This window comes from Grus americana, chromosome 13, assembly GCF_028858705.1.
Source record: "Grus americana isolate bGruAme1 chromosome 13, bGruAme1.mat, whole genome shotgun sequence".
Taxonomy (NCBI): Eukaryota; Metazoa; Chordata; class Aves; order Gruiformes; family Gruidae; genus Grus; species Grus americana.
The window spans coordinates 10,339,634-10,352,501 of record NC_072864.1 but is presented as its reverse complement, the minus strand read 5'-3'; the positions used below and the strand labels follow the sequence as shown (position 1 = coordinate 10,352,501).

Genomic DNA, 12,868 nt, shown 5'->3' with positions numbered 1-12,868 from the left:
ACTTTGTTTAAAAATCATACAAACACAATCTCACTAACTTGTTGTGTTCCAGCAGAGTGTGTATGTGTACCATACAGAACACGTGTGTGCAGCCTGAAGACAAAAATAGGGTAACTGTATTCATTTTGTTTAAATAGCAAAGATATGATAAGTTATGAGTTCTTACAGCTTGACTTAATAGAAAATACTAGGAAATGGACTGGAAAGGATACTGTACCCTTGCTGGAAGATTGGGGATGGGAGATTGGACAATGTACTGAGAGGTACCTCTCCTCGACATGCTCTCTTGAGCATCCCGCACAGTTGTTATTAACGCACTAATAAATGCTGATACAAAACTAGTGACTTTTAGTGATACTAACTATTAAATCAGTCTTTAAGATAGACAGGAATTACCAATGATTTTTAAGGAAACGAAGTTGTATCTTCCCCTGCCTTGGTGACTGAAAATGAGGGTTACTATACTTTCTTGAATTCAGCTGTTACGCTAGATTTTTTTTCTCCATTTTGTTTCTTGTAGTCAGTTTTTACTCTGTGTTACTATTGTAGTAAAGCCTGCATGAGTAGGACTAGCAGCAAATGGGACTGATGGAAAAATATTTTATTCTCCCCTCTCTCACCCTTCTGCCCGCACTATGTGCAGCTGGCAGTGGCTGAGGAAGATGCAGAGGACTCAATATACACAAAATTATATTTAGTGTGGCACTGTAGAAATGTATATTTTTCTGACCTATTTTTACCTAGCTTGTCTAAGAACATGATATGCAAATAATAGTCAAATTATGATAAAATTGAACTTGAAGAAACGTAGTTGAGTAGTTTTATTGTTTAAGAATTTCCACTTTTCTGTTACGTGTGTGATTGAATTATGGTTTTTACCAGCACTCTGGAGCACTGTTCTGAAGTCTGATGTGGACGTATTGTAGTGGTTAGTCTACAAGAGTTCCCTTTGCTTTGTGGCGTGTCCCCCTCTGCTCCTCTACCATAGGCAAGGGTATGCTGAGGCTTGTGGAGGTGGCCCTTGAGAGGATTTTCCTGCCTGACCTTTGTGAGCTGCCTCTGAGGAACCCGCCATGTCTTGCACCGGGCAGTATCATTAGAGAGACTAGCTTCTGATTGACGTGGTTCAGCCCCAGCCGGTAGCTGGGTGCCACGCACCACTCACTCACCCCTCCCCCGGCAGGTTGGGGAGGAGAACGGAAAAAACAACGGCAAAGCCTCGAGGGTTGGGATAAGGGCAGTTTACTGGGACAGCAAGGGAGAGGGAAACAATCAACAACAGTACTGATAACAGATATTCACAATGGGTGATAACAAAGAACAATTTACCGATCCGACGACCGATGGACCGGACGCTCAGCCTGTCCCAGAGCCGCACCGAACCCGCCCCTGCCCGACTGGCCCCCTGTTATGGTGAGCGTGATGTCACACGGTATGGAATAGCCCCCGGCCAGCTTGGCTCACCTGTCCTGGCTCTTTGTGAGATTAACTCTATCCTTGCCAGAACCAGGACACTGATGTTGGGGAATTAGAGAGAGATGACTATAAAAAGCTATGCTTACAGATGTCTGTCAAAATGAGTATGAGACAATGAATGGGAAAATTAAGCCTCGTATCAGGAAATGGTTAAAAGGGGGACACCCCCCCCAACTTACTGTTTTATGTCCGCTTATTGAAGCCATTGGCACAATTTAGTGTGCTATAGATATGGAATAAGCCTTTCCACTTTGTTCATTTCACTGGGTTGCATAGGAGTAATAGGAGTAATACAGCATAGAAATTACACAGTTAGAAATGTGTAACTCGGTATGTTGGGGCTTGTTCATTGTCTTGCAGGACCTGTTATTTATGAAAATATTTTGAATTATGATACACGTGAATTGTAGTTTCTGGGGACTGGAGGCACAGGTCCCCATGGAAAGAAATCGGTGGGAGAAACTGGTTATATTTTGTGTGTTTTGCTCGCCTTTGGTTAAAGATTGGGGCACTCTCTCATCTTCAAATGAACGTTCCTATAGGATGGGGTTGCTACAAAACTGTTGATGGAGTTTTGTTTGTGGGACAGGTGGCATGTTACAAACTTGCAGTCAGTTCTGCGAAGTATACAAGGTAGGGATGAGCAAATTTTTCTGGGTGCCAAAATAACAGTGGGTCAGATACTGTTGGAGATGGGGCCGAGAGCAGGGGTTGTGAGGTGACTCTTCAGTGCCAGGAGGTTGCACCTGGAATGCCAGAAGGCACTGGTGTGAGGGGCCACCTGGGCAGCGACCCCGCTGTTATGGGGAGAAAGGGAGGAGGTGGTGGCCACGGCGGAGTCTGATGCTGCAGCCTGAGGCCACCTTGTGCAGGGCAGCGTGGCGTGGGTCTGGTCACTGGCAACTCCAGAATGAGCCGCACGGGAGTTGTGCAAACCAGGGCTTCACAACTGTCTGCGTGTTCCATTATTACTTTGAATGCTAAAATGGATTTACTTTGAGGACAATATAAAAGTAATGTGAAAAAAAACCATAAAGTATTTAGCAGTAACAGGAAAAACTATGTTTGTTTTTTCTTTTTAAAAAAAACCCAAACCATAAAATATTTTTGTACTGTAGAATACTATTTGTTTAATGGTATTCGAACTGGAATTGCTTTTGTGTTTAGCAGATAAGAATGTTCATTGCATAGGTGCGTCCAAGCAATAAGCAAAACACTGTACTAATGCAGTTAGCAGGAAATAAGTTACTACTTCATGTCTGCAGCTTTTTTTCATTCTAGACTCTATGACTAAGTTCACTTTTAAAATTTATACATTTCTGTTTTAGCAAAGTGAGAATATTTTCTGTTCACCTTAGTTAAGTCCAGTTAATTTTTTTTTTTACAGTAAGAGTTTTGATGTACTTAGTGTTTCAAAACAACTATCATTCTGTTGTTGACTTTGAGTGTTGATTACCTTTGTACTCAAATATGACCCTTTCTCATAATATGCCATCAAAATGTTTCTGGCCTCAGAAATATGTTCTGTATTTAGAATTGGTCTTTTGCCTAAGTTGAGAAGGGGAAGTTAGCAGTAGCTGAATCTTTCAAGGATTATAGAAAACTGCTGGAGGTGGCAAAAGATCAGCTGATTTAATAAAGATTTCACAATATTTAATGTGCTGAAGTCTTGCCACATTGTATCCAAAAGTGAGCTAAGAAATAATGAGAACTTAAGGATTGCAACTACATGCAAAACCCTAGAGGCGCAATGAAGATCTGAAATTTAAACATTCTGCTATTATTTCTATCGTTGCCACCAAATCAGAGTTGAGTTTGGAGGTCTGGTTGATTCCCCCCCTGGATTTGTTCAGTGTTGTATTTTGTGTCACTAGAGCACAATTTAGTTTATCCAGGGTGCTGAATCACTGGTGCTTCTTAAGCTTCCTTCTCTGGTAAGCGTAGTTTTCCTCAATTTTTTATCTTTTAAGAAAAGTTTTAATACTCATTTGTGATTTAAGGCTCCTTGCAGTCCAATCACCAGAGTTAATAACACATTTCTTTTAGTCTTAAGGATACAGACTAGGAACAGGCGGGAAATCAGTCATTCTTCTGCTTAGGGTAAAAGATGGTTTCCTGCTGGAGAAGCAGGACTGTGTTTAAGCCATATGATCCCAAATATTCATATCTGTGCCAGCTGTTTTAGATGTGGGAAATGCATGTGCTTTGCAAGGAATGAGACCCTCTTGGTTTCATGCATTAAGTTGGGACTGCTGGGCCAAGTAAATGAGAACAATAAATCTAGATTTTAATTCAAGAAAGTTTAATGTCTTCAGATACTTTAAGTGGTGTAAAAGCAATTTATTTCTTCTCTATTTTGTGCATATGTATTCTGTTGTACCATTAATATAAACAGTCTGGATGTAAAAATGTCTTGGTAGTGTGACATTCTTACTAAAATTCTGTGGGTATTTTTCAGGCAGAAAAAATGCTGACCATTTTGTGGTTTTTTTGGAAATCATGCGTAATTATGTCATTTAACCACACAATAAGGCTTTCTGTGGTAAGGTTTTAGATAAACAGGAAAACTCATTTTTTACTTTGTTTTCATTGCAGAACTGTCTTTTTTATTTTTAGTGCAAAGTTGTTTGATTATTTTCTTCAAAAATAAAACACAACATGTTCTGACAGGAAAAATACACCATTAGCAACCTCCTAAAAGCTCTCTTTCAGCATTGGTGCCTGTCATAGCACATTTTCTCCATTTTGGGAAAATACAGTGTTTTATGTCTGACTTGCCTGTGTTGCCAAGAAAGTGATGTAAATATAAGCCATTTACATAGCCCTAAGGCAGATGATTTCTTCATTAAGGGCCCTTCTCCAGGGGAATTTACAGGAAAGTTGAGATGAACACAATAATGGTAGGAGGCTAATGTGGCTAATTTAAAGGATATTGGATCCTGGTATAGAGGGTCTCTGACAGGAATTAAATGGCCCTAAATTGTGGTCGCTTTATCCCCTCCAGTGAGGGGCTGCTTCACCCTGAATGGAGCCTTTATGTGGGGGTTCAGTGCTGTTTAATACAAGTGCAATAGACTCACGCTGTACATGAGTTATCTTAGCAGTCCTGAACATCCGAAACAATAAAATGGGATAAGTTTGCCAGTTTATTCAAGACAAAAAGCACAAAAAATCGTTACTGGGAAGTACATCTCATACTTAATCCTCTACTTGGAGGTTTTTTTCTTTTGCCTTTGCATTATGTGGTGGTGGGAGATGAGGGATGAAGAGCAGGGGGAGGTTTGCTCTGTCATAGAGTTACAGCTGTATTGCACACGTTGGGTTGCGAGTCTGAGCAGACCCAGACCTTTTCTCAGTTTACCCTGAAGGTCATTCTTGTTGATCCTGCTTTGTTGACCAGACCCTTGCATCTCCTTTGTTCAGGAAAAAGATGGTATTGCAGGTAGCCTGGGATGCCTCTGCACGGACCTGAGCATCCAGTAGAATAACCAGATGTTTCCACCATGACAAAGTTGTGTATCAACACAATATCCACTGTACTTACTTCGAGAAGAGTGACAGTAGAAAGGAAACCAAAAGCAACTGTTAAAAAAGAGAAAGATTATAATAAAAGAGAGTTATACAAATCTTAGGGTATTGGAGGAATTAGGGTGGAATAGAAAACTCTCTAAAGTACTCGGTGCAGAGAAAAACAGATGAAAAGGTTTGTTTCATCCTTCAGAGGAAACTTCTTCTGTTGACTGTGCCTGAGAAAGCTGTAGCTGTGTCATTTGTGGGAGAGCACAGTAATTCATGAAAGAGGAGATCTCCACCACATTCAACTTCTCATTTTTCCTTGGTAAACCAACCTTGAAACTTCTGCTTGTGGAAAAACTTGTCAAAACTCATCACCTTAAACTATGAGAAGAGGTGTGACTCAAAAGTGAGGGTTGCCTCCTGTGTTGGACAAATGGCAGCATGCTTTTTGTTGACTGAGACCTGTGCTCCAATACAACGCTGTTTTGGGGTTTGGGGTTTTTTTGTTTGTTTGTTTAGCTAGTCCTGCAACTGCAGTTGTGGGAGGAAGATGCAGGCCTGTCTCCTGATTTTTCGAGGTAGCATTAGTGACTTGTGTTACAAAGCAAGAGCAAAGCTTTAGTAGCTGGGGAGTGAGAGTTTTTCTCTGCTGCAATTTTGTGCCTCAGTCACACACCTGGGACAGCGTGAGTCTTTGCTCCCTTAAATGGTGTCTGGACGGAGCATGGAGGCTTCTTAGGAGGGCTGGAGCGTCTTTGTCCTTCCTCCCTCTTCCCAAGAGAGTATGTATAGCCAACGTGGTACAAGGCAAGGCACCAATTTTATCTTGGATGTGTGGTGTGGCAGAGGAAGGAGCCTAGGAAGCTCTGGAGAAGTGACTTTTTAGGTCTTTGAGCCTTGGTAAGCTGTGAGCAGCATGTAGATTAGCCAATTCAGTAGGCAGTGATGGGTTGTAGACAGGCAATGGAGATAAACATAGGTTAGAAAGATGATGTTTTCATTATAGTTCTCTGAGAGAATGGGAGAAAATGGTTAGCACTAAACCTGCACTGGAATCCCTCAGAAAATAAGCTGGGGTAGCTGAGACCAAGATTGACTTTTGGTCTGTCTGCAGTTTGCAGTGGGACATTCTCAGGGTGCGCTTATGATCACATCAGTCTTCTTTATGGCCATATCAGCCAAGCGGTATTCTGAGTGGCAAAATTGTATTAACTCACTACTTAATTTATATAGCCTGTCTCATTAGTTATTTATTTCATAAATTTAAAAATGCAGAGAAAATGGAACATTTTACTTTCAATGTTAACACTTTTTTTTAATTAACTTGATCACTGGATGAACCATTGCCTTTGGCAAGCTTTGGCTCATGTTGCAGCATTTATATAACACTTTGAAGTAATATAGCTAGGTCATGGGTTTGATTCTATAATGTGTTTAAAGTAGTTTGCTTTTTTATTAGAAACAAAATTAGATTCATCTCTGAGTGGAATGGTCAGTGAAAGCAGCACTATATATTTTTATAGAAGATTCACATTACTTGTAGTTAATTGGAAAGATGTTTCTGGCAAGTTTATAAATGTGTAGGAGGACAAGATTACCCTGATGTTTCAGAGAGAAAATATTTCATACTAAAGACTGATATTTTTATTGTGTTTACGAAAAGGGAAGTTTCTGTGGGAGGATAGCTTTTTCTGATGTGTTGATTAGTCCAGATTTCATTTTTTGTCATAGCATTCATTACGAGACAAATAATGGGCAGTTAACAGGAAGGTATCTGTAGCACCAGCAGGATGGATAATCTTCAAGAAGGGTGAAATATATTTGTATTGCAAGAAAAATAGTTGGAATCTTTCTTGAAGTACAAAAGTGTTACAAATAAATTGTATGCATGGGAACATTCTCCTTTCCCTGTCCCCCCAACCAACAAGTGTTCGGGTGTCACTCTGTGATGATAATACCCCTGTTAATAGTCAGTTATCGTGCATGTTTCCAAAACACAGCCACCACTTTGTGGCCAGAATCTCCATGGTAAACTGAAGCAATTGAGGTTTTCTCCCAACCTTTCTGATAAACATATCAATACACTTGGGCTGCCACAACCCAGACCACTGTAGCTAATGTCACTGCACTTAAACTGATGGCACATCTTTACTTGTATTTGCAATGGTTTGGGTTAAGTCAAACCTAAGCGTACACGACTAACACCCTTTTCCTTGTGTGTCACAGGTAAATGTGTTGTTATAATTGCTTAAGGGATAAAATGAAGTCTTAAGGTAGAATTGCTCTGAAGTTTATTACTTACTGATTCTGAGCTTGGGAGTATATAAGTAACATACGATGATTAGAGTTCATTGCTCCAAGTGCCTCTTCGGTACCTAATTTATTTCTAAGGCCATATGCAAGAAACTCTTTCATCGTTTTTGAGCTTTGACTGCTAAGATGAGTATATTAGCCTGAAAGAAAAATGCTGTCTGGTATGGAGCAGTGTAAGATTATTATCAGCAAAACAACAGAAATTCCATATGCCAAGTAGCAGTTACCCAGCATAGCAATTGGTGTGCTAGAGTTTTTGGCTCCTTCAGCCTAATGTTGGTGGCACAATTCAGAGCCATTCGTATTTTTAGAAATGAACCTAATATTGTTTGGGCTTGTACTACAGTATTTGTAGAAAATATTGCAGAACCATTTCTTTTAAAAGAATAAAAGTTTTAGAAGTGTCATATCAAAAATACTGGCAAGAACAATGGAGACTTTGTTATACTGGAGCAAAGTTTTGCCAGCTAACATTTAGCGTTACTATGTGATATTGATCCTGCTTGAAATGACTAAGATATTTTTTGAGAGCTTTACTTTTTTTTTTAAATTGTATTCAATGTCACCTTCAGTTATGAGGCTTGTGTTCACAGAAAAGGTGGACGTTATTACATGCTAATACTGTAAAATGAAGCTGTGTTCTGGACAGTACTTTTTTGTGTGTGTGTGTGTCATTGCTGAAATCATAGTTTGACTTTGATTCTGGTTTTCTGAATGTTGCATTTCACTGCATATTCTTTCTTTTTTCCAAAGCTATTGAATGTCAAAGATCAAATCTGAAGTGAAGTTTAGTCACTGGGTATCCATTCAGAATTTTTTATGTGAATTGGCCTGTTCTATTAGCTGGCAAAAATTAATATGGCACATGCTTTCTTAAAGAGAGTGTGTTAAGTGAGCTGTGAGAGACTTTCTACCCAAGTGTGAGTTTTTTTATTGAAACTATTGTGCTGTGGTTTAATCCATTTTTAAACTTAAATAAGCTACTGTATTCTGAAGTGTGTGGCAAACGAAGCATGCAGGGTATTGACCTTTACTTAAAATTACTGCTGATGTTAGTGACAAAAATGGTAACTTCTTTCAAAATCCTTTTTCTTCACTTTGCTAGTTTTTTTGTAGATGGCAAAGAGAAATTAATGGGTGAAGCATAAAAAGTGCTGGAAGAAAGCGTAACTGCAAAACATTATTGAAATTGACAAAGAAGGATTTAGCAGAAAGGGATTTGTATTGTGGCTTCTGTCAATCTTTTAAACTTATGTCTTGTTTGTGCAAAACCTTCAAATTACGGTATATTTAGCTCTGAGGAGGCTGTCTCCCTGAGTTCTTCATCCTCAACTTGAAGTGACTTACTATGGTCTCACTACAATTTTGCGGCAGAGCAAAAAAGTGAATTCCTTCTGAAAAATGTAAGTGGGTGGGGGGGTTGTTGTCTTGAAAACAAAAGCAAAACACTCTTCAGGCCTTCCTTGCTTGCCATGGAAAAAACCAAAACCAAGCACCAACAACCAAACAACAAAACAAAACAAGTCTGTGTAACTGTTTTTCTTTTACCAGTTATATTTAAAGAGAAATCAGTTTGAAACATACTTAGATGTGCGAGTTGTATGCTCTGTGGTAGCTAATCAGTGGTATCTAAGTGGTAGCTATCAGTAGTAGTTAATATTGATGCATGAATTTTATATATTTTAGTTTGGTCCATTGGGCAGATTTTTTAAAAATATAATGAGTTTCACTGTTTTATCCTAAATAGTAAATTAAACTCTCTTGTCTTGCAAAAGTCTACATTTGTGTTAACTCTACCAAGGTATCTTCTGAATTTAGTGTGACTAACCATCATCCCAGTTAGATGTATGTGTTTGCAGCACCAGGAGTTTTTCCTTCATCTATTAGCTCCTCATTGTATTGTCGAATGATGAATGATAAAATATACTTTTATATGAAAATTAGCATATTGATTATAAAAAATATTTAAAAAGCAGGCATTTTTTGAGTCTGGTGGAGATCCTGAATCTGTTCTAAATCAATTCAATACAGGTCTTAAGTTGTTAGTGAATTTTAAATAATAGATTTATTGAAAAGTCTTTCACAATCAATCACACTACATTAATACTATGTAACTGAGCTCGAGGTTGGCCCAATAGACAAATGCATCCCATCTTCAGGTTATGGAATAGCATATCATGAGTGAAAAATGCAATAAAATATTTGAGGTGCCATTCGCATATTAAGCCAATGGCCTGAAGGGGTTTCATGCCTTTCTGGGTGTCCCGATCATTTTGATGTTAGACTCCTTGTAATTTTGTTAAAATATACGTTGTTGAACAGGAGATATCCAGAAAGTCTTGCATTAATTTGCTTTTGTTTTTGCTCTTTAGACAGTGCCCTGTTATAAACTAAAATCACACATTCCTGAGTGTAAACTGATCATGTTCCCAATGGAAATTTCAGGAATACTTGTGGCTACTTTCAAAATGTGGAAATCTATTTATATTTTTTCCACTTGTTTTTCTTCCTAGGTTTTGGCACTGATTGCATTCATCTGCATAGAGACCATCATGGAATGCTCCCCTTGTGAAGGCCTTTATTTCTTTGAGTTTGTGAGCTGTAGTGCATTGGTGGTTACTGGAGTTCTGTTGCTTATGTTCAGTCTAAATCTTCACACAAGAATACCGCAGATCAACTGGAATCTTACTGTAAGTTCATACAAATCCTCACTCTGTTAAAAATAGCTGCAAATCTGTTTTTAAGTTTGATCTTTGAACTTTACTTTCTACTGTTATTTAAGATTGTGAGTGTCCTTTATGCTGAGTAAAGTATACATGTTACTTATATTCTATGATTCTATGATTTATTTTGAGTACTAACAGCAGAATGAGCTTTGAAATGTAGCAAGATTAAACTACATTAAATAGAACTAAAATTGTCTTCTGATAGATTCTTTTTGGAAGGAAAAACTTCCTGCTAATGCCAGCAATTACTGTTTGTGGATGAAGTGGATAAAAATGCAGCCTGTATTGACAGATGCTGTATTTACAGTAGTCTGTCCTTCTCCTCTCGTTAGCTGTTTTTTTTTTTTATATTAGGACAGTCGGGCTACATATATTTTCTTACACAGATTAATAAAATCATTGGGTAGTAGTGTAAAAAATTGTGCTTTGTGTGAAAATCAGGTGTTTTGAATTGCTTACACACACAACTATTAAACATTGATTGGCAAGGCTTAATGTGTTCTCAAATACGAGGAGTTTTAGGAAGAGAACTGCTGGCAGTGCGCATTCCTTTTGTACAAGTCTTTATTTCCATGCTTTATTCCATTTAACTTTGAATTAAACTTTCAGATTGGGTTGCATAAACACAGGTCACAAAATCAACATGTTAGTCACTTTAGCAAAAGATCTGTCAACTTGAAGAACAATATTTATATCAACTTCTTTGGACAGTACAGATACATATGTGCCTATGTTCTGTTTTATTTTATAACAGTAATTTTGTAAGTACTGTTGGAGACAAGTCCCAGAGGTTTTTAGGCTTCTGTGTGATTTTTTTTTAATTTGTTTTTAATACAATTTATTAATGTTGCAATTTGCATGTTTGCAGTAACTGTTTATAAGCCTAAATTACTTGTTTACAATGAGCCAGGAATGTGGAACTAGATGATCCTTTGTACCCTGGGGATGCATGATCTATTTATGAACTCTTCCTAAGAGTACTTGGTAGATAGATTAGATGGACAGAACTGACTGGTAACTGTAGGTGGGGGAGATCCAGGCAGCTTGCAGAACAAAACCACTGGTTACTGGGTTGTCTTGCCTTTGCTCCTTTTGTCTCCATTCTGCCAGTTTTGTCACCACTTATCTTCATGGCAAGCTGAAAAGCAACAGCTGCAGAGAGAAGGTAGTCTCTGTTGTCAGTTTGATTGTTTAATGAGCATCACAAGAGCCTGACAGCTGATAACAGCAATTGAAGACCATCTTTTTATACCACACAGTTCTGTATGTCCTACTAGCACGTACAAGAGCATGGTAACAAGTGTAAGTAAGTGCATCAGTGACACATACAATACATGATGGTTTTGCTGGTGTGATGCAACTGGTTTCAGTGAATGCTAGATCTAGCTTATGGTCAAAGTAAGTTTGACCATGACTTTATCAAGAGACCACAGTGTGGTATGCATGGTGTCCATGACTGAGCTGAAGTTTATCTCTGGAAGAGTCAGTTTAATGACTTCACGTACCTTTGGTTCTGTATGTCTGTACATTTTGTTCTGTTGTTGAGCCCTGTGGCACACTTTTACTGCCTACCAGAACACTTTGACAATTTGCTGAACGTACATAAGTACAGAAGCCTAAACGCAGCTCTTTGCTTTTCCCTCCAAATAATGCAGTAGATAGCAGTGTGTAACTGATAGGTCCTTTCAGTCACTCTGACTGCTTACGGTATTTGAGTGACATGAATTGTCGCTTTGAGTGCAGCATTACTTGTCTCTGCATAGCAGTCTCTAAGAGATCTTTAGAGAAAAGAGGGCTAAAAAATCCAGCCAGCTGTGGTGTGGGATTTTTTTTGTTTGTGTTTTTTTTTTTTTAAAAGTTAAATATTTGGGGTTTTAGGGCAATGGTCACACTCTGAACCCCCTACCTAAACAGCATGGAGCAACATGACATGGTCGGATTTCAACCTGAAGGGCAAATGTAGTAATACACTGAAAGTGCTTTTATTTTAGTTCATATTGCCAGATCAACAGAGGTAGAAGTAAATTGTTGTGATCTCGCGAGTCTCATTCTTTTAGTTATGTACTGAAGATGAAATGCTTCTTCCATTATTATACCAAAGATCTCTAACAGAAGTGAGAAGAGAACTGGAAGCTTCTGCCTTCCATTAACTGATGAGACCTTCCTTCTTCCTGGTATTGCTTACTGATTTTAACAATCATTAGTCTGATGGGATTTTTATTCTGAGAGGAGTGTTTGAGTATCTTCATTATGCAGATAGCTGTAGTCTGCTGGTGCATGTACAGAGTGGGAGACTGAAGGCTGCTGATAAAACACCTATGGGAGATTACTTTGGCAATGCTAGTAGGAAATTTATGAATGTAGATTTGTGGCTGAATGGGGTTTTTCTTGTTGATTTTGGCATTTTATTCTTATAAATTTAGATGTATATTTATACATTATTAGCCTCTTTCAATATTTAGTACTTTCCTGTGGTTTTTTTAATGGTTATTTTGATAATTTTTGCAGCCGCTGTATATGACAGTTATCACAGGAGTTGCTGTCTGAACAACAGACTTTCACACTCCTGAATGCTTTAGGAGGAAGTAACTCCTGCTTATGTATAAATTCATTAATATATGCTTTAAAAAAAAAAGTATGACTTTTTTCTCAAGGGAAATACCCATTATAGTCTCAAACTTTGCTTTTAGAAGCCATGTGAGAAGGAGGCTGTTAGAGTGCTTGAAAGAATTTGATAGTCTTAAATTCAGGAAGAAGTCCACAAAATTTTTAGGAACTGTTTGAAACCATTTGCTTTCAAATGATCCTACATATTAGAAAGTACCAGGCCATCAACT

The 12,868-nt window shown here is 38.3% G+C and overlaps 1 protein-coding gene across 8 annotated transcripts in view; it reads left to right on the top strand.

The window, feature by feature from the left end:
- The window catches only part of CMTM4 (CKLF like MARVEL transmembrane domain containing 4), a 59,776-nt gene that overhangs the window by 10,714 nt on the left and 36,194 nt on the right, over positions 1-12,868 (top strand). For all 8 annotated transcript variants that reach the window (XR_008579077.1, XR_008579074.1, XR_008579075.1 and 5 more), the window contains exon 2: positions 9,819-9,995. Coding sequence is in view for 1 of the 8 variants with exons in the window: in XM_054840337.1 (XP_054696312.1) it covers positions 9,819-9,995 (177 nt within the window). In the remaining 7 variants the exon portion in view is untranslated. The remainder of the gene's footprint in view (positions 1-9,818; positions 9,996-12,868) is intronic.